Source organism: Typopeltis vanoorti, chromosome 4 (genome assembly GCF_054136105.1).
Source record: "Typopeltis vanoorti isolate ZY-2024b chromosome 4, IOZ_Tvanoo_1.0, whole genome shotgun sequence".
Classification (NCBI taxonomy): Eukaryota; Metazoa; Arthropoda; class Arachnida; order Uropygi; family Thelyphonidae; genus Typopeltis; species Typopeltis vanoorti.
In genome coordinates, this window is record NC_143552.1 from 5,813,471 (window position 1) to 5,837,999 (window position 24,529).

The following is a 24,529-nucleotide window of genomic DNA, read 5'->3' on the forward strand; positions in this document are numbered from 1 at the left end:
CCGAATATAGTAAACTATAAAAATATTGGCGAATGCTAGCGTGAGCCAATGCAAGTAGTCCTAGTATGTAGTACAATACCGGGCAACTCATTGCAAAGGTGAGTAAAGTTCTGATCGCTATTGTTTGGTATTTTCCATAATGTAAAAACACACTTCCTAAGAAATATATGCTGTTATTACATTATGATAGGAGGTCACCACTCAGACCGGTTTCAGCCTTTTTTGAGGCTTCATCAGTGAGTAGCTAGACCAAATTAATACCAAAGGGTATAGCGAAAAGAACTTATATACTCTGCTATATGAGCTGTCCAAAAGGTGCATCCATTAAGTTGCTTAAATATAAAGAGCCAACAGGCTTCATTTCAGCAATATAAACATTATTTAAATTAAGGGGATATTAAATCCCACATTGTTTTAAAACCGAATAAGAAACTCAGAGAGTTTAATGCCGAATATAGTAAACTATAATGATATCGGCGAATACTAGCGTGAGCCAATGCAAGTAGTCCTAGTACATAGTACAATACTGAGCAACTCGTTGCAAAGGTGAGTAAAGTTCTGTTTGCTATTCTTTGGTATTTTCCATAAAGTAAAAACACACTTCCTAGGAAATGTATGCTGTTATTACATTTTATCATTTTATAGTATAAAGTATATATATAGATATAGATAGATAGATAGATTCACAGAGCACTCTTCAGACAGGAGTCTAGAGCTTCAGGAACATCGGGGACTCTCTTTGCCCTTTTCTCTCATTCATTGAAGCTACATTTGGACATGCATTTCTGTTGGATTCGAAGCCATTTTGGAATTAATGGAAATGGAGCTGTATATGTTTCAGCCAGGACAGCTCATTCCTAATTTTTTCACCATCTGCACGTCTCTTACACAAGTTATAGACAAATGATAAGACAGAAACTTTTATCCCATTGGCAGTCTTTGTAATGGAATAGAAAGAGACCAACAAAAGGCTCTCTGAAATGAAGCCTAAAATCAAATTGTAGTTTGATTCCTCTTTACAGTCCAGGGACTGTAAAGAGGAATGTTTTGTTGCTCAACTCTGCTTAAATCATCTTACACACTCCTTCCTGTTAAAGGGTGATAACATGCCTGTGTGTGAGTTCTGTGGCTAATTCTAACCATCATTCTTTTAATCGATTCTCCTGGTTTCATCAGTGTGCATAGTCAGTATTTTAGTCATATTCATAATCCATCTGAGTCCTGTACACTCGGCAGATTTTATCAGAAAATCAATATTTATCACAGTATACAGATTATGTACATACTGTATATTTTTATTTATGGACTGTAGTTGTTGTACATAAGCTTTTAATACCAGATTGGTTTTAAATGCTTATGTTATTATCAGTGGCAGCCCGTACATAAGCACTGCGACACTGCATCACCCCCAAGGAAAAAATGAAAGAATTAAATTTTGTTTGTGTTTATAAATAATAACAATGCTTACAACATTATATAAATGCAGTACAACATGTTAAAGGTTACAGCTTATGTTTTGACATTGATTGAATTGTTAATAATTGGAATTGTTTGATTAATGCTTTAGATTATGAAACAAATGTACTGCGATCTAACGCCGATATTCGTTTGCTCTTGTCATTGCATGTTAAGTCATTCCCAACTGTAACTGCTCAAACGGCAGTGTATTTTTAGTAAGCTTACGTGCCTTTTTTCTGTGAGATATGAAATGTTTATTATTGGTGCATGTGCCTGGTGAACTATTTTTTGTAAATCTTATTTTGTTAAAATAACATAATTATTTATTTATTATAGATACAAGACTAAATTATGACAAGTGTCTCTGTTGAAAATATGAAAAGAATTATATTTTTTCAATTATCGTTACACGAAACAAATGCACTGTGATCTAACGCCGATATTTGTTTGCACTTGTCATTGCTATTGATACGAAACTTTTATTATTGGTATTTGTTCTTGGTGAGAATGAAATATTTTTAATAAAGCAATTTTTAATATGTAAATTTATTTATTAATAAATTCATTACTGATTAGGAAAAAAAAAGGTTTTTTTTTTGTATATGCAGCAAATAAAAATAAACCATTTTTTTTTATACCCACAGATAAAGAAAACCCCCACTTAAAATTTTCACGGCTGCCACTGGTTATTATTCTACAGGCACCTCCATAGAGTCTGAAGACTCATCACAGGAGACCCAAACTATTCCACAATATCTATCATATAACCTCTCCTTGAGCCCATTTACAAAGCTGCAGCTGAAACTATTGTTATGCTTTGACGAGTCTTTAAGGACAACACTTTAGGTAAAACGTAGGTCTACAAGTGGTTTTCTCATTTCAGAAATGGAGACGTCAGTTGAAGACCAACCATTATCTGGCTGACCTTCGACAAGCAGAAATGATGAAAACATTGAAAAGGTTTGCCAGGCAATCAATGAAGATCGCAAGTTTTTGAAGAGAGAAATTTGTCATGGAGTTCATGCTAGTGAATTTTAACGGAAGGTTTACAAATGAAACATGTGTCTGCTAAAATTGTGCCTTGTTTTGCTTACAGAGGATCAAAAATTAAAATTAAAGAAAGTAAAAAAAATCATGTGAATGTTTGCTGCTCCATGTCACTTTTTTTTTATACCCATGGATGAAGAAAACCATGAAAGGGCAGCTATTCTTTGATGTGGAGGAAGTGAAAGAAAAGTTTCTGGAATCCATAAACAGTATTCCAGTTGAACAGTTCTAGAACTGTTTCCAGCAGTGGAAAAAACGTTGAGACAACGAAATGTAATTGATCTTCCCACCATCCATTTTCTGTCACAATTTTCGTAGCTTGGTGAAGTAGCTCAGCTAAAATTATGTTGGAATTCTGTGCTTGGTTCATAGAGTGGTATTATAAATTACTTATACATAAATTTCTTTGGAAGGATTTGTTAAATATTGACTGAGGTCAAGATTATCATTAACATCTGACCTGCATGGAGAGACTCATCATGAGAGGTACACACACTATCGCAGACAGTGCTCATCCAACCGTGCCTTAAACTGATTCAGTGTGTCTACATTCACAACACACAAAATCTGCTCACACCCTCTTTATACAGTTTTCAATGATTGACTCTTGTTCTTCACTCCTCTCCCATTCTATGAAAAATCTCATCTATGTCAATCTGATAATCCCTCATTAGCTTGTATGTTTCAATCATATCCCCCCCTTTTCTGCTATTCATGAGGCTTTGCAATTTATGTTCTCTCAATCTGTCCTTGTACTTCACATTCTAAACACCACTGACCACCTTTGTGAATCTTCTGTGGATCCTCATCACCATGAGAACCCATCGACCAAATCTGTGCACAATAGTCCATATGAGGCTTGATCAAGGCCTTATACAATGGCATCATAACCTCTTTGTTTCTGCATGTCAGGGTCCTCTGCATCCTTGCCATTATCTGATGTGACATCTTCACAACTTGTGCATTATGGTCCCTGAATTTCATGTCCTTGTCCACCTCCACTCTCAGATCTCTCATTTTTTCTACCTCCTTTAAAGTTTCCTCATCAAGTGCATGCTTTGTATCCCATTGCTACTCGCAAAATTTCAAAATCTTACACTTTGCAGCATTGAACTGATAGTTCCACTTACCTGCCCATTCATGCAATGTTTAAGTCCTGCAAGGCCATAAAATCTGCTTGACTCTTCATTGCTCTTCCCAATATCATTAATATGCATATTGGACAACAATGGTCCTGAAACTGCACCGCCATATACAACTTTCTGATACCTATTTGACAGCCGGTCACTGATCCAACTCAGAAGTCTGTTATCCGATCCCATCTGTTTCAATTTATTTAATAACTTGTTGTGTGGCCGTCTGTCAGAAGCTTTTCAAAATCCAAATACACCACTATATATGCATCTCCCTTGTCCAAGATATTTGTCACCTTGTTATAGTACATAAGTTAGTCAAATGTGATCTCTCTCTTTAACAGACCCATGCTGATAACCACAAGGAGTATTGCTGTTATCAATCCATTTCTGTATCCTACTTCTCTCCAATACCTTCACCACAACTCCATATATACAGATTGGTCGATATTTATAGCCATAGACTTATCATCACCTTTATGTAGTGGAAAAATTTTACCTTGTTTTCCCTCCCTTGGAACTTGTGCTGTTGTAAGACTTATTAATCAGGCATGTAACTGCTACTGCCAATTCCCTGGCAGTAGCAGTGACATTCCCTTAAGATGCATGGTGATATGTCATCAAATCCTATCGCCTTATTGACATCAAGGTTATTTCCTCAGATACCTCCTGCTCACTCACAATTAAGCCATCCTCTCTTATGTCCTCTACACTGAAGTTCCTTCACTCTGATGAAGATGAAACACCCTTATAAATTAATCATCACTTAGTACCTCAGCAATGTCTTCTTCAGCAGTTACCATTCTACCAGTTTCATCCATTAATATCATCTTACCATAATCATTCTTCCTTCTACTTGCCACATATTAAAAAAACTAGGGTTTTTCTTTACCTGATTTGCTAATTTCTGCTCATACTGCATTTTTGTTGTCCTTACTGAGTCACTTGCATGGCTTGTTTTTTATACTCTTCATGTAACTGATTATTGCCATTATTCATCTTGTGAATAATGGTAATATTCATCTTGTGATTAAGATAGGTTTCAAATGGATGAACGAGTGGCTTCAGTCATTCCAACAGTCAAGAGATTTGTCTAAAATCTGGAAGAATGGATCTATCTCCGCAGGACCAAAACTGAGGATTTTGAATGCAGTTGTTTTTCCAACAGCAACTAAAGGATGTGAGACTTGGAACCTAAACAAGTCAGACGAGAAAAGGATAGGCTGGTTTTGAGATGTATCACATATTGATATCGTATATCATATACTGTCTTATATCTAATATCTTACACTTATATGGATCATATACTGAAAGGCAACAAACGAATGGATATTAGAAAAGATATTCTTCTTATGGTACTATCTTCTATCGAATAACAGCGACCATCTTGACGAACAAACTGCATTCTTGTGTTAATCGGAGCAGTTGTGCTGCCCTTTCCTGTCCACGTCTGGATGTTGCCAAACCATGATATTCTTTTTCTTCCTCTAGTTCCTTTGTCATCAATTCTTCCTACCAAGATAGTTTGTAGAAGTTGGTATTTGCTGTTTCTCATGATGTGGCCAAGATATGATGTTTTTCGTTTCTTGATTATTTGTACAAGATACTAGCTTTGCCAATGGATTTTAAGACATCTTCACTGATAATTTTTTCTGTACATAATATCTTTAGCATTCTTCTGTATAGCCACATCTCAAAGGTTTCAATTTTCTTGATGGATGTCACTTCAATGTCCATGTTTCAACTCCATAGAGCAGAATAGCCCACACGTAGCATTTCAGCATTCGGCATCTGACTTCCATGTTTAGGTCTTTATTGCAAAATAATGTTCTCATTTTCATGAAAGACTGCCGTGCAACTTCAATCCTTGTCTTTATATCTATTTCAGGATCTCACCTTTCATTAAGCCAGCAACCAAGATATTTATATCTTGACTTAATCGATATTTTTTCCATTGAGTGTCAGTTTCATAGATGAGGCTGGATGTTTGCTGATGACCACGTATTTTGTCTTGTTGATGTTTATATTTATTCCCATTCTTTGGCTTTCTATGAATACTCTGTCAATGAGTTTTTGGAGATCCATAATGTTATTTGTAATTAGCACAGTGTCATCTGCATATCGTAGGTTGTTAACAATCTTTCCATTTCCCTCTGGACATTCTTTCAATGCCTTTTTAAAGATTACCTCTGCATATATGTTGAACAAGAGTAGTGAGAGCACGCAGCCTTGTCTCACTCCTCTTTTGATGTTAATATCACTGGTGGTAATGTTGTCTAATTGAATGGTAGCCGACTGATTCCAATACAGATTTCTTATTAGTTTTATGTCTTGTTCGTCTAGCCCTATTTGTTGAAGGACTTCTATTAAGTTAGTGTGTCTGACTGTGTTGAATCAGAAAATGTCGAATTAGAAAAGATAAGTAAAAGTTTAATGTTCCTTAAGGATACTGACAGAAGAAAGTTAAAATATTTTGGACACATTGAAAGGATGGAAGGAGGACTTCTCAGAACAGTAGTAGAAAGTAAAGTTCCTGGAAAAAGAGGAAGGGGTTGACCATCGATGAGATGAATGGATGGTGTGTGTGTGTGGAGTGATTAATCTTCAGAGAGTTGAAGCCTCCAGAAAAGCATACAACAGGACTACATGGCGAGGCCTGGTATGGCACATCACCGAGCATCGGACTGACCATATGGCATCTGTGGATGCCCAGTGAACATATGATGATGATGATGATGATGATGACAAGGTTGGCATGAAAGAGGGAAATAGTAGCAATGGTTATGAGGCAGTGTAGTATGAGATGGTGTTGAGAAGAAGAAAACATAGTTGGATATTGCTATAGGACAGGAATTATGGAGGGTGGTGAGGAAGAAATGCGTAAACAACTTGGATTAGTGAACAAAGGAAGGGAAATTATTATGACGATGTTAATTGTGGCAGTATAGATTCGATTGAAGAGACAGCATTTGGGAATGAGGAAAATGAATTTCTTGAGTTCTTATACACCCTCCTTATACAATTTCTGGAAATTGTATAAGGAGGGTGTCAGACTTCATCCGTGCTATGCTACACCAAGTGCAGTCGACTGGATAATCAACCTAGACATTCAGTTGTAGCCTATTCTTGATTCTTATATGACTGTATTATGTCTTCTTATTGTACATATGTCTATTACTATGTCCATATATATTAAGGATTAATGTAATATAACTTTTCATGTGTGAGCCATATACTAAATAAATAAATAATTCTGGAAATTATATAACAAGGGTGTGAACAGAGGAGGAGTAGGTTCTTTGGATGATGAGTGGTTGGTGAGTGGAATGCATTGCTTGAGTGTGTTGTGAATGTAGACACATTGAATCAGATAACTATCTCAGGCAGCAAGTAAAGGAGGTCACGTGAAGATCGAGAGTTTTAGATCTGATAATTTCATCAGAGGATGTAATTGTGAGTAGGGTTCCCACTTTCCTCCAGTTGTTGAGAGTGATCCCACTTAAGTGGGATCACTCTCAACAACCAAACTCAATAACTTCTCCCACTTAAGTGGGGTCACTTAAGTGGGAGAAGCTGCAGAAGAAGAAGAATTTGAGAGTGATCACCTATGTTGTGGCTAGCCATATGCAGACTTCTGTGAAGAAACAATATATGTGGAAGTACAAGACTAATGATTATGACAAGCTTAGGAGACAGCTTGGAGCTATAGAATGGAATGAGGAGTTGAGGTAAGAAAACAAATGCTGCTTGGAAACTGACAAAGAAATACATAACAGCATCAATAAGTGAATGTATTTTGTAGGTCAAAAGACTGAATAATCTTGTTGAGCCATTCCTACTCTTTTTCTGTCTTTTGAACAGCAATTCTTCACATTAGTAATGGATCCTAGACACTCAAACTTGCTGACTTCATCAATTCTTTCTCCATTAAGGTACAATTGTTTCTGAAGAGCTTCCCTTTTTGTATTTCCTTTGAGAACCATAATCTTTGTCTTGCTAGGATTGAGTTGAAGTCTTCTGTTATTACTGATATTGTTAACTTTATCAAGAATTAATCCTAGTTCTTCCTTGTCGTTACAGAGGAGTACAGTATCATCAGCATACCTCAGATTACTGATCAATACTACTTATCCTAATTCCTGTCTTGAAGTTATCTAATAATTCATGCATGATAAACAAGTGAGGAGAAAGTAAATATTCTTGCCTAACTCCTTTTCCAACCTGACTTCTTTCTCCCTGTACAAGTTGGTTATTAACCTGATAGTGTGTTGAGGGAAAAACTCAATTCTTTTCATTACCTCCCACAGTTTCACATGCTGAACACAGTTAAAAGCTTTACAGTAGTCTAAGAAATAGATTATCAGAGGGAGTCTAAATTCTTTTTATTTTTCTATGATATTTCTAAGGCAAGGGATCTGATCTCTAGTGCCCTTACCTTTCCTGAAATCCTCTTCTTCCTCTGCCTGAACTTTGGCCTTAATCCCATTTACCATGATTTTCAATAAAATTTTGCTTGCATGAGATATTAAGCTAATATTTCTATAGTTCTTGCAAACCTTCATATCTCCCTTCTTATGTAGTGGTATGCAAACCGACTTCTTCCATTCTCTAGGCCATGATCCTGTCACCTATATCCTTGTAATCGATCTATGAAACATTCTTATCTCGCCATCCCCTGTGGTCTTAATTATCTCTGCTGTGATTCCATCTCCACCTGGGGCCTTATTGCTGTTAAGCAGCTTAAGTAAAAGTTTTATACTAATAAATATGAAGAAATAAAGTTCCAGATAAGGAGGCACAATTATAAAAGGATGTTTTATATAATTCATAATCTGAAGCACAAGTTTAAGCCCAAATTGAATGTAATCAAAGACAAGAATTGAATATTACTAACAGAAGAATTGGAAATCAAAAACAGATGGAAAGAATATTGTGAGGAACTGTACAATAAAGTGGATAAAGAAAATTTGGAGGAGCCCTCTCACCAGGAAAATTCCGATTTTGAATCTCCTCCACTTAGGCATGAAGTTGAAAGAGGAGGAGGTTCCAAATCAGAATTTTCTAGTTAGATATCCAAGTATAGGTATAGATATCCAGGAGACAGATCTGGAGCTCGAAGGAAATGTCATCAGGAAGGTTAGGAACTTTAGATACTTATCCATTTCTTTTCCTGTTAGGATATCATCTTTATTCAATCATATTTCACTTATTCCAATGGTTTTGGTACAGTTAACTCAATCAGTGAAACCATTTCATCTTCCTTATTTCTGATACTTCTGGCATTTGTAAACAAGCACAGCTGTTCATTTTTAGGTCTATAGCAACCAAGCCACTTGTTGGTTTAGATTTCCTCATCACACTTGCCCAATCACTTTTATCACCACTTAGCACATATATCTGTTTGGTCTAAACTTCCCCACTCACATCCCAATATACTCCATATTCATCTCCATACTCACATTCACTATCTCTCTCTACACTCAGGCTCCCACCATTTCCATGTTCCTCTTGCATTCCTGTTCTCTTCATCTCTCTCGCTACTATTGTTTCCAATGCCAAGCACTTCTGCCTTTTCATTACCACTCTCTTGATCTTTCACTTCATCTCTTCTGATCTTTTGCTTGCATCATGCACTGGACTTCCTTTTAGCTAAATTTTCACCAGTTCACTCACTCCAAAGCCATTGAAGTGTAACCTGTCATGCCTGTATAATTCCATTATTCCCCTCAAACACATGCCATACATACACAAACTGTACTCCTGTCTTCTCACACAGCTCTGCTAGCATACCTTCATGATTCCAGCTCTCCATCTCAACTCATCACTAACTTACCTCGGCAACGCTTGATAATATGTCCCACAACATTGTTTAAGATGACTCATGTTCACTTCAGTTTTTTTCATAGTATGGATTTGATTGAGATTATGGTAATATTATGGAATGCTAATTGAATGCTAACCATGGCATTATAACTGTAATTTTTTAAATTTCTAATTTAAATTTTTCAGAGTTGATTTTCATTTTTCAGAGAAGAAAATTGGATGCAGTATATTATTATATGCGTAGTTTGGCAGCTAGTAATCCATTTTTATCAGCTAGAGAAAGTCTCTTATCTCTGTTTGAAGATGCTAGAAAAAAAGTGAGTGTTCAGGAAATGTATAAAAATATGAGTTCTTTAGATAAATATTTCAACAGTAATCCAAAATTCTGGTTTTAAGTAGTTGCAATAATTTTCATTATCATTTAGTTATTTTGATGTTAGGATTATTCATACTATCCTTATGGCCTCTGTTTCCCCCCCCCCCCCTCTTGCCTTCTTTTGTGTATTTCGAAGGGTGGGGGGAGGGAAACACTTATTCTCTGTCAGTCATATGTAAAGAGCTTGAAATAAACTATCCCAGAAAAGTATTAGATTAGAAAATGTATATCAAACTCAGCTAGTATAAAGGTAGAATATGAGTGAATGGAATATGGTATTAGGCTAGGAGTAAGACAAGACGATCCTATATCAGCTAAATTGTGTCCTGCTGCATTAGAAATCTTTAAGAATGGCTCATTGGAAAACTATGAAATTAATATCAATAGAAAATAGTCTGAAATTCATGTTTTGCAGATGACTGTTACTTCTCAGGTCGCAGGAAGTGGTATGATATTTAATTGGCCTGATTGCTTCTCTACCCTTTAGTTCAAATAGAATAAATTTAATTTTCTGAATGTTAATTTTGAATTTGTTTTAACTGAACCATATGGGCAGACTTAATAAATCAGATTCAATGTTACACTTTAAAGTTGGCATGTCGCTTGATGAGAAAACTATTGCCATAACATCAGCAAAGCTGATTAGATTCCCTTTCAGTTCTGTCAAACAGAGGTTGTTTATATAGATGAGAAATAAAATAGGTCCTAGAACTGAACGCCTTCCTAGTTGGTTGGAAGACATACTCTCTGAAACCTAGATCAATATAATATCAATAAGCAAAATATTAAAAACATATAAAAAAGCCCTAATTTCCCAAATAGAGGAAATGCCACTGTTTAGTCCTAAATTTAATAGAAAGTTGGTCTCTTACCCTCACTGATGGTCAGTGCATTCCCATGACAGGCAGGGTAAAAAAATAAAGTTTCCTAATTCTGAGTATTATTTAATTTTATATGCTCATGTGTATTCTGTTTATTTTGTTGAGTTTTAGAATTAGAAACCAAGTGCAACCTATTATGTGTCATCTTCATCTAGGAGGTTGGCTTTTTATGTATCTCCATAATAACTATTTTCCTGTCTTGGCTATTTGTTGCTCTCTTAATAGTTCAGGCCTAGTTGGTCCTGAATTTTTTTTTCTTTAAGCTATGAATTTATTATGTTTTCCCTTAATTCTCTCCTTTAAGAAATCTTTTTTTGAAGAATTTCATGTCTCTCAGAATGACACATCTGTGATAATTTTCACCTGGAAACTCTGGTTTTTCATTCCTTAGAACAGGCAAACTAGCCCTGTTATCACACACATGGATCTACAGTCATAAAATACATACATAATCCCTCAATAGGAGGACTCAACCTGTTCTGAGGGGACTGGGAGGGATATGAAGGATCCCCCATACAAAATAAATAAATTGAAAAAACGTCACTTTTAATATCTTACTTGTTTATTATTGTGTCTGCTTCAAAGTGAAGACTAGACCTAATAAAGAATTAAATCATTTTTATTCTGATTTTTGCTTCTCTCTCCCATTAGGTGGTTTTCCATGTTGTTAAAGGTTGATTTGACGATTTCCCTTTATTCCTAATCTGTCTTTTACATTTTCTATCCCCTGCAATTAAATATCCTAAATAAGTATGCATCCAGCTGTGCTGTAATTTCATTTCCTTTTGAATTTTAATCTTAGTTTGCTTTTTTTCCACTACTTATTATCATATCAGTAGTTTTTTATTTTATATTTTTTTAAATTTATTATAAGGCTATATTTTTTACTTTGGGTACTTATTTCCTCATAGTTTTTCAAATCATTCTCTCCTCCCTCTCTCTCACATAAGCAAGTACAATAACATCTGCATAACAGTAGTATTTATCTTTCTTCTTTCTATTTTTTCTACCCTCGGTTCTTCTATACCTTAAAAAATTTCATTAATATATATATGTATACATATTAGGCCTATTTCCAGGTCTGATATGTATTTATGGAATTGGGCTTACAAATAAATATGGATAAATCAAAAATAATGTATGGTAAAAATACTCCAAAACAAAAACAGATTGAAAAAAAAATCAAAGACAGATTCAAATATTGAACTCATACAAATATCTACAAATCATTACAAATAACCATAAAAACTTGATAACAAAATTTCAGTTTGAACAACAGCAGGATGGAAAGTTTTTAATCATTATAGAGAAAGCGAGAGATATTTAAAAGCACTTTACCAAACTGCCTTTAAAAAATATCTACAACCAGTGTGTACTCCTAATGACCTATGGTAGTGAAACAAGGAGTCTGACTAAAAACATTTAGAGAAACTACAAATAACACAAAGAAACATGGAATGAGCCATTTTGGGAATTATCTGGTTAGATAAAAAGAATATTTACTTGAATAAGAAAATAAACAAAGGTAATGGACATTGCATTAGTAATAAAAGGCAGCAAATGGCGCTTTGCAGGGCATGTGGCGTGAGTGTCTGACAATAAATGGGCAAAGAGAAGAACAGCATTGTGCATCAAGAACTGGTTATCAGAAACTAGTTAGACCAGTTGTAAGATATAATAATGCGTCATTACATCTCCACCATAAATGTCCATAAAATGGCATTTTGATACAATAAAATGATCATTTGTTTACATTCATGGTGGAGAGCTGCAGAAGATCTTTCATAATTAAAGGAACATGGTGAGGCATTTGTCTAGCAGTGGACTTAAGAAAGCTGATGTGATGGTACATATTAAGCTTATCCATTCCTGTCTACTCTCATCTTTATTGATGTTTCTGTACTATCCTTTATTTCATTTGCTAATTTTGATTTTATTCTTTCTAGTATAGAAATTTGTAACAGTAATTTTGTTACATGCCTGATTAGGCTTATTGGTTAGTAATCTCTTTATGTTCAGCTACCTAAGTTTTTTTTTTTCCTCCCTCAGGGGGTTTATAAAGATGGAATTCCAAAGTTCATCAGGCATATTCTACTTTTTATAAATTTGGTTAAATAGATTTTTAGATAGTTTTTTCCTCTTTCTTCTAGGGTTTTTAGCAAATCTATAAATTCTTGATCTAGTGCTTCCTCTTCTTTTACTATTGGAGGCAATCTTCGAGATTGTTTAACTCTGGTATTATTTCTCTCATTTCTGAAAAGTCAGGTATTCTATGTATTTTTTCTTAATTTCTTCAATTTCAAATAACATATGTACTCTTATTAGGATCTCATCCTTCTATCAGGATTTCACCATTGTCCAAGCAAGGCATTTGTGCATAGGTGTAAAGTGTCACCATACCTTACTTACCCTTTTCAGGCATTCTGATAGTTCTTTGTTATACTTCTGCCCCAACACACCACACCTCCCATACATAACTACATCTAAGATGCCACCTACATCCAAGATCAACTTTCTGTGGTTGGCTGAAAGGCTTGGAAGAAGTATTTCTAATAAGTAAATAGAATTAAATTTATAATGGAATTGTCTTTCTTTGGTAGACTTGCATCATGGAAATTCCCATGAAACTATGTAGGCCTGCATGATAACATATGATACAAAATTATGTATTTGTGATTCCACCCTTAAAAGGTTGTTAACCTATAGGATATTAGTACTGTGGGTGTAATAAGTTTTTTTTTTTATTTATTACTTACATAATCTGCAAGCCCCACTTTGGAGACCAAAACATCAAACTTTTATTAAGATGCCAATAAATGGAACAGTGATTTCACACTAGGCACTGTGCCACATTTGCTATGATAATCAGAGATATTACTCTGCAGAAATGCTATCATTATTATTCATTGCTATTGATGGCAGATTAATTCAAAGATTCATGTGAACTGTTGGAGTTCAGTAATTTATGAGAGCCCTGAATGTTATGGCTACAAGTTGTATGTTTTTTCATCAGGTCATTGCTGTGAATAGATGAAATTCATTTAGATCATTTCCATACGTGATAAATATGTGAATGCCACATGTATTACACCAGCTTCCAAGGATCCTGATCATAATGAACTTTTTTCATTTGGCTTTATTTATCAAGAGGGGTTGCTATGGCGGTGCTTAAGGGTCAAAGCTGTATAACTGAGAGGAGACCTCCACATAGCCTTTAAAGGAATGTGGAGAACCGACCAGAGCTTCTGACCTAATGTCCAATCCTCACCTTCTCGTGGTGCACCCTGCTGGGTATCTATCTGGATACTGAACGAACGAGGATGGGCTGGCAATTTAGGATTTAGCTGACCAAATTGTATTCCTATTGGTTAAACCAAAATAAAAAAATGATGGTACAACATGACAAAATTTCATACCGGCTGGGGCGTTAAACAAGGCCCCTGTTGTTTTCGCAAGGGAACCAGGGCGAACAGTGAAAAGTCAGCTACTGGAACAAATCTGAAAACATACCCCAACTCAACATCATGAGAGTTAAAGATCGGTACTATCAGCATAAGAAGCCTGAATGGCAAAGAAATGGAGTTAGCTGAGGAATTAAATAAGTACCACATCGATATAATAGGGATGACTGAAACAAAAAAGACAAAAACTGGTGAGATCTTTCTGAGCAATAAATACAAAATGTTACAAAATGTTAATGTTAAATACAATAAATACAAAGAGTAGCCATAGTATTCAACACAAAATACGAGACTAATCTTCTTGAATGGCAGGCATTCTCAAGTAGAGTAATGTGGGCAAATATGAGAATGGGGAACTGGACAATGAGACTTATTTTCTACTAAGGTAGAAGTGGAGGAATTTTTTGAGGCTTTAGAAACTGACACAATGAAAAAGGAAAAGTTGGTCCTTGTTGGGGATCTAAATAGCAGAGTTAGGAAATGATTGTCAGACATACAAAAATATTTTGGGAAAATTTGGAGAAAAGAGCAAAGCTAATAATAATGGCAAATATCTGTTGGATTTCTGCTCAGGACATGGACTGGTTATTACTAACACCATGTTCCAACATAAAAATGTGCACAAATTCACATGGAGAGAAGAGGCAAGAAATAAGAAAAGTCTCATTGAATATGTTATTATTGATAGTGATGTTTTCTCCCTGGTGCAGGACACCAGAGTGTACAGAGGATTTCAAATTGGATGCAATCACTATTTGGTCTTGAGCAGGATAAAATTGAATTTCATATTTAAAAGAATATCATGTTAGAAAGTTTTAAACCGAATAAAAGTTGAGCAGCTCTCAGATGTGAACTGTAGACTAAAATGCACAAAGATTATTGAAGTTTTATGCAAGAGTTTGAGAACAGGAACCAAACCTTGGAGATTCAGTGGCAAACCCTGATTGATTCAGCTAGAGAGGCATGTGGTGAAGTTGTCTGCAAGGATAGAAAAATTAGAACTCCATGGTGGACACATGAAGTTAAAGAGGCAGTAAAGGAAAAGAAGAAAGCATATCAAAAGTTCCTGTCAAATAAGTCAGCTTGTGCTCTTAGAGAATACAGAGACAAATGTAATCAAGCTAAACACTGTGTAAAACTAGCTAAACAAAAGTCATGGGAGGACTTTGGCAGGAACATAGAAAATAAATATCAAGACGGTGGCAAAATATTCTGGAAATCTTCTAAATCTTCAAAATATTCTAGGAATCGAGGAAAGAGTGCTATAAAAGTAGTTAGAGACGATAAAGGTGACATGAAAACAGGAGAAAAAGATATCCTTGAAGTATGGAGTAATTACTTTGAAAAACTGCTAAATGAAACAAGCAGTGAAAGCACAGTGGTAAAAAACACTGACCAGGCATGCAGTCAAGAATACATATCCATACTTGAAGTAGAAAAAGCCATCAAAAGCTTGAAATGTGGAAAAGCAGCAGGAGTAGATGATATTTGACCAGAAACGCTGATATGATAGTATAAAAGTCTTACAGTGGCTGCACTGCATAGTTCAGAAGGCTTGGACAGAGGGATGAATTACGGATGATTGGAATAGAGCTTTCCCAGTACCCATATATAAAAAGGGAAATAAAACTGAATGTGAGAATTACAGAGGTATTTCCCTACTGAGTGTGCCTAGTAAGATATATGCAAGCATACTTGAGAAACTGTTGAAAAGAATTGTGGAAAAAAAGCTTGGTGAAGAAATAGCTGGATTCATGTCATATAGAGGCTGTTGGGATCAGATCTTCACTTTATGACAAATAGTTGAGAAATCATGGGAATATAACAAAGATCTGTATTTAAGTTTTGTTGATCTAGAAATGGCAAATGACAAGGTGCCAAGAGAGAAGCTATTCAATACACTACAGTTATATGGTGTCAATGGGGCATTATATCAAGCAATACTTAGTCTTTATTTAAGTTGTAAGTCAGCAGTTAGAATTGAAGGAAGCACAGGAAGATGGTTTAATGTTAAATCTGGTGTGAGACAAGGATGTACATTATCCCCCCTGTTATTCATTATCTATATGGATCACATTATGAAGGAAAGTGGTATTAAACATGATATCAAAATTGGAGATGTTAATGTCAGCTGTTTGCTTTATGAGGACGATGTTATACTTCTAAATTAATCCGCTACAAGTCTGCAAGATTCTCTGACTAAATCGAATAACTCTTATAATGGATATAGTCTGAAGATCAGCAATAAAAATACAAAGACAATGAAAATAGGCAGAATCGTTGAAAATGTCAACTGTGTTGTGAATGGAGAACCTGTAGAACAAGGAAAACATTTCGGGTAGAAATTCGGGTAAATATAGAAATAGACAATAGAATCAACAAAACTGGTATGGCAGGAAGTCAATTGAATAAATTCATATGGAATAAGAGAGAAATTAGTCAGAACACTAAATTAGCTGTATACAAGAGTGTGTTCTAACCAGTTTTAATTTATTCATCTGAGAGCTGGGTCAGAAGTAAAACACTTGACCAAAGACTAGAGACTGCAAATATGAGAGTCCTGAGAAAAATTAGAGGCATGAACAGATGGCATCAATGGCAATATCATATTAAATACGAGGATATTAGGAAAGAACTTGATGTTGTCAGCATCCCGGAATGCGTTAGCAGAGCTAATCTCAGGTGGTATGGTCACTTAAACAGAATGGACGAGGAAAGATTAGCGAAACAAGTGTTCTCTACCAGGTTGGCAGGAAAACAACCCAGAGGAAGACCAAGGTATAGGTGGATTGATACGGTACAAAGTGCATTAGACGATAGAAATATAAGATCTGATAATATTGGAGTCTTGACAAGTAACAGACTGATTTGGAGGAAAATTGTAGATAGGAAGTTGGTAATGATGTAAATTTTTCGTGTAGTACTATCATGTCCTGTACACCCCTTGAGGGTACATGGCAGGAATTTGATGATGAGGGGTTGCTATAGTGAATTACTTTTATCGGAGCACTGTGCATATAGGACTTTCATTGGGGAATTTTTAGTACCTTGTTATAGGGAGTTTTAAAGACAACCAAAGTTGAACAGCTTTCAAAGATGAACTATGGACTCAAATGCATGAATATTATTCAAGAAAAAATATAAGAATTTGAAAGTAAGAACCAGATCTTGGAGATTCGCCACCAGATCCTGAAGAAAACATTGATTGATAAAGCTTGAGAGGCATATGGTGAAGTTGACTGCTAGGATATAAAAATCAATATTTCATGGCAGTGAAGGAAAAAGAAGAAAGTCGATTGAAAATTCCTGGCAAGTAAGTCATCTTGTGATCTGAGAGAATTTAGAGAAAAATGTACGAAAGCAGAGCAAAGTGTTAAACTAGATAAACAGAAGTAATGGGAAGACTGATAAGAACATAGAAAATAAATATCAGGAAGCGGGAAAATATTCTGGAGAGTATTGAAAAAGCTTAGAAATGGAAAGAGTGCCATAAATGAAATTGGAGATGATACAGGTGGCATGAAAACTAAAGATAAAGATATTCTAGATGTCTGTAATAATTACTTTGAATGATTGCTAAATGAAACAAGCAGTGACAGCACAGTTGTAGAAAACACTTAACGGGAATACAATCAGGAATATATATCAGTATTTGAAGTAGAAAAAGCTACCGCAAACCTGAAATGTGGAAACTCAGCTGGAGTAGTTGATTTTTCATCAGAAATGCTCACATATGGAGGTATAAAAAGTTTTACAGTGACTGCACTGCATAATTCAAGGCCTTGTCAGAGGGTTTAATTCCTAATGATTGGAGTAGTGCTTTCATAGTACCCACCTACAAAAAAGGAAATAAAACTGAATGTGAGAATTCCAGAAGAATTTCCATACTGAATGTTCTTGGTAAGATTTATGCAAATATACTTGAGAAATAACTATGAAAAATTATGAAGGGAAGCTGGAAGAAGAACAAGCTGGATTTAGGTGAAATAGAGGTTGTCGGAATCAAATTTAGTGGAGAAGTCATAAGAATATATCAAGGATCTGTATTAAAGTTTTGTAGATCTGGAAAACACACATGGCAGTATGGCAAGAAAAAAGTTTTTAAAGCACTAGTTATATGGTATAAATGAGACATTATATCAATCAATACTTAGTCCATACTTCAGTTGTAAGTCAGTGTTTAGAATTGAAGGAGGTACAGAAGGATAGTTTGATGTTAATTCAGGTGTGAGACAAGGGTGTACATAACATACATCGTTGTCTCCACTATTATTCATCATCTATATGAATCGCATTATGAAGGAAAGTGGTATAAAAACCAATGCCAAAATTGGATATGTTAATCTCAGCCCTTTACTTTATGCAGATGATGTTATACTCCTAATTAAATCCAGTATGGTTCTTTAGCATTTCTATCTAAATAAAACATGAACAGAACTTACTAGAACTTACAATTACATGTAAAGTGTTTAAGTAATTAGTCGTGATCGGTAATAATATTTCTTTATCTTTAGTATAAATCAGGATATTAAATGACTAACTTTTGCAACTTTGTAGAAAAATTTATAAAAGTAAATTATCCTGATAACTGAACATAAGTTTAAAATGATTTTGTTTCAGTATGAACAAGCAGAAAAAAAACATCCAGAAGATAGATCACAAGAAGAAAATGCAAAAAATGGAGATATGGCTGATGAAAGATATGAAGTATGGATTCGCCCAGATGGAACAACCTCTCACAGATCAAGCAGATCAGATGATGAACAGGAGAATGATGAACTGAATCAAATGTCAACTGTTGATGTATGTAATATGTATTTTTCTGTCATCGAGTGTCATTATTGTTCCTTTGTATGCAAATAATCATAATATATAATGAAAATAAACTCCTGTCTTCTTGATTATTTAATTTAATTTCTTTTTTTTAATATAAAATATGGGGGTACTGCAAGGTGTGAATGATGGTTAGAAGTGTCTCAGTAATTCTTCGGACAGGCCTCAATTTTTAGACAAATTATGGACTCTACAACCGTGTTATAAATAACTATTTTAATTTCCCAACGTTTCGACCTTCATATTAAGGTCATCATCTGGAGTGTATACAAAGACTAGCTACATTACATTTCACACAGCAAGCTACAGATACAATGATTTGATCAATAGTTATTCTACTGGCATAACCTCTAGTGAAAAAAATAAAATAAAATAAAATTAAATTAAAATAACTACATCAAAGCTATATTCTATTTAAGACAACAACAAAGAAACATTCTTTCATATAAGTCGTTTTGTTACAGTAAAAACTGACGTGAGTGAAATCTGACATTTTTGTAAGGGGCATTTTTATCTCTTTATGTATTCTCTTAATCCCTATTCTTTTTAATGACTATTTCTTTAAATGTATGATTTTAATTATTTATATGTATGCTCTTACATTTTATGTAGTTCACACATGAAAAAAAAAAAAAAATTAAATTAGATTTAAGATCCTGGATTATCTATGGTCCTATTTATACTTGACTCTTAGGGAAAGGTTAAGTGGGTCGAATATGTGGCTTCCATATTCCTGAGATTTTTAGGCCATCATTATTGTTAAGATTTAGGGTTGTTGATAATAATCTCGCTAATCGATATCGATAAGTGAGATATCGATATTATCGATTAGCGAGATATCGATAATAATCCTTAAATTTACATTCATACCATGTTTTGGTGGATGTAAACAACAGGTGCTTTTCCAGTCGATTTGCAAACACTTTGTAAAAAAATAGGCAACACTTTGTAAACAAAATCAAAGACATTTCACTGGAAAAAAAGAGGATTTATTAGTCAGTTTTGACATCTCTGCCCTTTTTACAGATGTCCAATTAATCAATGACACAATCCTTCCATTACACGTTAAATTCCCTCCCGATATCACAGTGCTCTTTGCGCACGTACTACGCTCTGGCAATTTTGTGTGGCAAAGCACTTTCTACCTTCAAAAAGAAGGCACAGCCATGGGCTCACCATTTTCCTCCCCTTATTACTAACTTTGAGCAATGTGCTCTAGATTCCTCTCCTTTAAAACCCAAAGTCTGGCTTAGATACTTTGATGATGTTTTTGCTATCTGCCCTATGGCTGCCAGACATTAGACACTTTCCTCAGCCACCTAAACAAACAACACAAATGCATACAATTCACAATTGAGATTGAAACTCGGAACACACTTCTGTTTCTAGATACACTGGTCACACATCTTCCTTCGGGCAGTCTCTCCTTCACTGTTTACCGGAACCAACACATACTGGCCAATATATATACACGTAAACTCCTACCACCACCCAACATAAAAACTAGGTGTCATTAACACACTAAAAAACAGAGCTTTGAAGATTTGCCCCAATGAGTAAGCACTTGAAGATGACTTAAAAGTTATCAGCAATACCTTCCTAAAAATGATTACAGCCAAAATATTATCCACAAAATTCTGTACAAGACCTCACTTAAAAACAAAAATAAACTGTACTACAATAAAACTGTAACCATTCCATATATTAAAGGGATATCAGACAAAATAAACAGACTACTACAGAAATACAACCTTAAAGCCACCTTTAAACCTCCTGCAAAATTCAAATAACTTACTCAACTCATCCAAGGATCCACTTCCTCCTCGGCCACACCCTGGAGTATACCGGATTCACTGCACCTGTAATTTGCCCAATATTATTATTATTATTACGGGCAACTCCAAGGAGTCGATAGACTCATCGAGGGAGGCCCTAACATCATGTCAAGAACAACTATTCGACATTCACACAGCATCTATCATACCTCGCCTTGAACTCATGCACAGTCATAGCACCCACAACAGACTCTGGCAGCTTATTCCACTCGTTCGCCACTCTCCAAGTAAAAAACCTACCTCTAACACCTTTGCTAACCACATTCTTGCCCAGCTTCCATGTATGTCCCCTAGTCCTCCCACCAAAAGTCCTGTTCTCAAAAATATCTTCTGGATTAATCGTATAGAAAAGCTTCAGTAATTTGAATGTCTCAATCATATCACCCCTTTTCCACCTATCGACCAATTTTTGCAACCCACAAATCTTCAAGCTGTTCTCATAAGGTTCATTCCACAGACCTGGTATCATCTTGGTCACTCGTCTCTGGATCCTCTCCACCTCCTCCCCATCAAGAAGAAACCTTGGCGCCTATATCTGGGCACAGCAGTCTAGATGGGGGTCTTATCAAGGGTCGATACAGAGGAACAATAACTTGTTTATCTCTGCTTGTTAAAGTATTTTTCAAAAGGAAAGTGATTGATGAGCTGATTTAGCTACTTTTGCAATGTGCCCCCTAAACTTCAATTCCCTATCGACCATTAATCCCTGGCCTCATCAATCTCCTGGAGTACGATTCCACCAATGTGATATACTGCTGCTAATCTTTTCGCCCCAAAATGCATAACCTTACACTTTGCCACATTAAATTGACATCCATTTTCCCTAGCCCAGTCCTCCAAACTATTAAAATCATCCTGCAAAATTTTGACATCCTGTGCACTCACAATTGCTCTACCCAACTTTGCATCATCAGCAAACAAGTGAACACTTCCTCTTAGATCCTTTCCTATATCATTGATGAAAAATTGAAAAGTAGTGATCCAAGAACAGAACCCTGCGGCACACCACTAGTCACAAGCCGTCTTTTGGACTCAACTCCTGAATAAACCACTCTCTGGTATCTCTCCGTCTACCATCCTCCTATCCATCTCACCAACCGTATATCCATCCCCATATGCTGCAGTTTACTGATTAGAATTCCATGTGGTATAGTCCATCGCCATACCTCAGATATAGGGTATGGTGATGGATTTAGAGTAATCCTTGTTGTGAGGGGAGGGTGGGGGGTTGTGGTTTATTTGTTTCAATATTTTATTTTGGGGGGGTAGCCATTGGCTGAGAAAGTGGTTTAGTTCTATGGTTAGGGCATTGTCTTTTGAACAGATAAGTTTAGCCTGGTTTTGTAGCGTCTTAATGACTCCATATTGTTGCGAATGGGGTGGCGGGATTGTTGGTGAATGTATGGGTGGGTTTTCTATAGACAGAGAAAACCAAGGTTCAATCAGGCTGGTGGGTGACTAGTGTGTCTAAGCAAGGAAGGCAGTTGTTTTTTTCTTCTTCCTGGTTGAATTTGATTCTGGGGTGTTGGTTGTTTAAGTGTGTTAGGAAGGAGAGAAGTGCATCGGAGCCATGTGGCCAAATTGTGACCACATCATCAACATAGTGAAGCCATATGGTTGATTTTTGTGGGGCAGAGTTTAAAGCTTTGTCTTCAAAAGTCTCCATATAAAAGTTGGCCAATGGTGGGGAGAGTGGAGAACCCATGGCTGTCCCCCTCTATTTGTTTGTAGAATTTTCCTTGTCAAACAAAATAGCCTGAGTTCATTGTGAACTGAAATAGGGCTGTGATATCAGGAGAAAATTTAGCTTGGATTAGCTCTAAGGATTCTTTGTGAATAAGGAGGAGACATCAAAACTGACCATTACTCAGTTTGTTTGATTGTAAGGTTTTCTATGCTGGCTTTGAAGTGGGCTGAGTTTTTTATGTGTGAAGGTGTGTTGCCAGTGTAGTGTGTGAGAGCTTTGGCCAAATATTTAGCTAGTTTGTATGTGGGGGAATCAATGTCATCCACTATGGGACGTAATGGCACATTTTCCTTATGTATTTTTGGGAGTCCATAAATACGGAGCGGTATGCAGTTAAATGGTTTTAATTTGTTAGTGACTTCTACAGGCCAAGAAGTGACCTTCTTAAAGAGCCTGTGGAGTTTTCTAATTTGTGAGTTGGTGGGATTGTACTCCTATAGGGAGGTAAGTAGCCTGATCTAACAATAGAACATTCAACTTATCTGTGTAATCCTTTTGGTTAAGCAATACTGTGCATTCCCTTTATCTGCTTTGGTGATTATTATTTCCTTGTTTTTCTTTAATTCTATTAGAGATTTAATTTCCTTACTGGGCATGTTAGTTTTTGGTGGTTTTGCTTTGGTCAGAACAGAAGCCACATCCATTCTAATATCGTTGGGGGACGTGGTTTGGAAGGTGTCGTATCCCGTGTTCAATTCGTATCATAATATCTTCAGCAGGTATTCTTGTGGGTGCAATGGCGAAGTTGTGGCCTTTATTTTTTTGTAATTATTTGTGTTGTTATACCCCAGTTAAAATAAGTTATGAATAACATTCAAAAACTGAGCTTGTCGACTACATTTATTAATTTAAGCATTCTTTTACAGTTGAACCGAAGATTTGTTACAAGTTTTCTGCATGTTCACGGAAAGTTGTTTACCAAAGTTGGGTGAGTTTGTTATAAAATGCCATTATTTCTATATAAATTTGGTCAACACCTTTCAGTAGTTTTTTATATTCAGTGAGTATTATAATCGTGTTTGCTATTGCAAGAGTTGAGCATATTATTTGAATTGTGTGTTGAAATAGCGATATCATTGTCTGCTTATAATCAATTTATTCATAAGAGCATTTTAAGATAGTTGACTAATCAGTAGTTCAAAAGAAAGTGATCACTGAAAAATTAGCAGTGACAAGGAACCCTGAAATAATAAAGAATATGTTAAAGGAAATGATTTATGAATAATAAATATAAATATTCAAGAATTGAAATGCTTATTAGTTTCTTAAATAATAAAATATCAATCATATTTATTTATATTTCAGAAAATTAGGTGATCTTGATAAAGTGGCCACTCTGTTTATATTTTAAATTCAAATCTTCATATAATTATTAATTCATTATGGAGAAGTTACTCATTATAGTGAAATTAAACTGCTAAACTGTTGTTATCCATTTATTTGACACGCATAAAGAAAAGCTTCATAGTTGTACAAGATTTAAGATGAGTTAGTGATCCTCATAAGGAAGTGGCAGGGTTTCATCCTGCAAAACAGATGCTTATACACTGACCTCGTAGTCTTATTTGTTTTGACGTAACTCCAAATTATCCTGGCCAGGACATTTCAGTAGTTTGCTATAGTGAATGAGTTACAATGACACTTCTACAAGAGTCCAGCAGCTGTTTGTGGGAGGCATATATGCACTATGTGGCTTATCATCTAACACCACACTAATCACCATCTTCACTGCACGGTAATTTTTATGTGCTAATTGTATTAGTTCTCTGGCTGTTTGCCTGTTTTGCATGATGAACATCTTGAATTTCTGGGTGAAAAACTGCTTCTTCCATATGAGATCAGCTAATTCACCTTCAGTTGGGAAAAAAACATAAAATTCCTCTCATCATGATGGAAACTGAACTTGGGTCTTTTTCATTTGAATGGCTGTTGTGC

General features: G+C 35.5%; 1 protein-coding gene across 1 annotated transcript in view; it reads left to right on the forward strand.

Annotated features, from left to right (window-relative positions):
- Positions 1-24,529, forward strand: part of LOC150107087 (telomerase-binding protein EST1A-like) — a 330,605-nt gene that overhangs the window by 108,621 nt on the left and 197,455 nt on the right. The window contains exons 7-9 of the mRNA XM_090390990.1: positions 9,668-9,778; positions 18,800-18,982; positions 23,461-23,522. Coding sequence (XP_090247116.1) covers positions 9,668-9,778; positions 18,800-18,982; positions 23,461-23,522 — 356 coding nt within the window. The remainder of the gene's footprint in view (positions 1-9,667; positions 9,779-18,799; positions 18,983-23,460; positions 23,523-24,529) is intronic.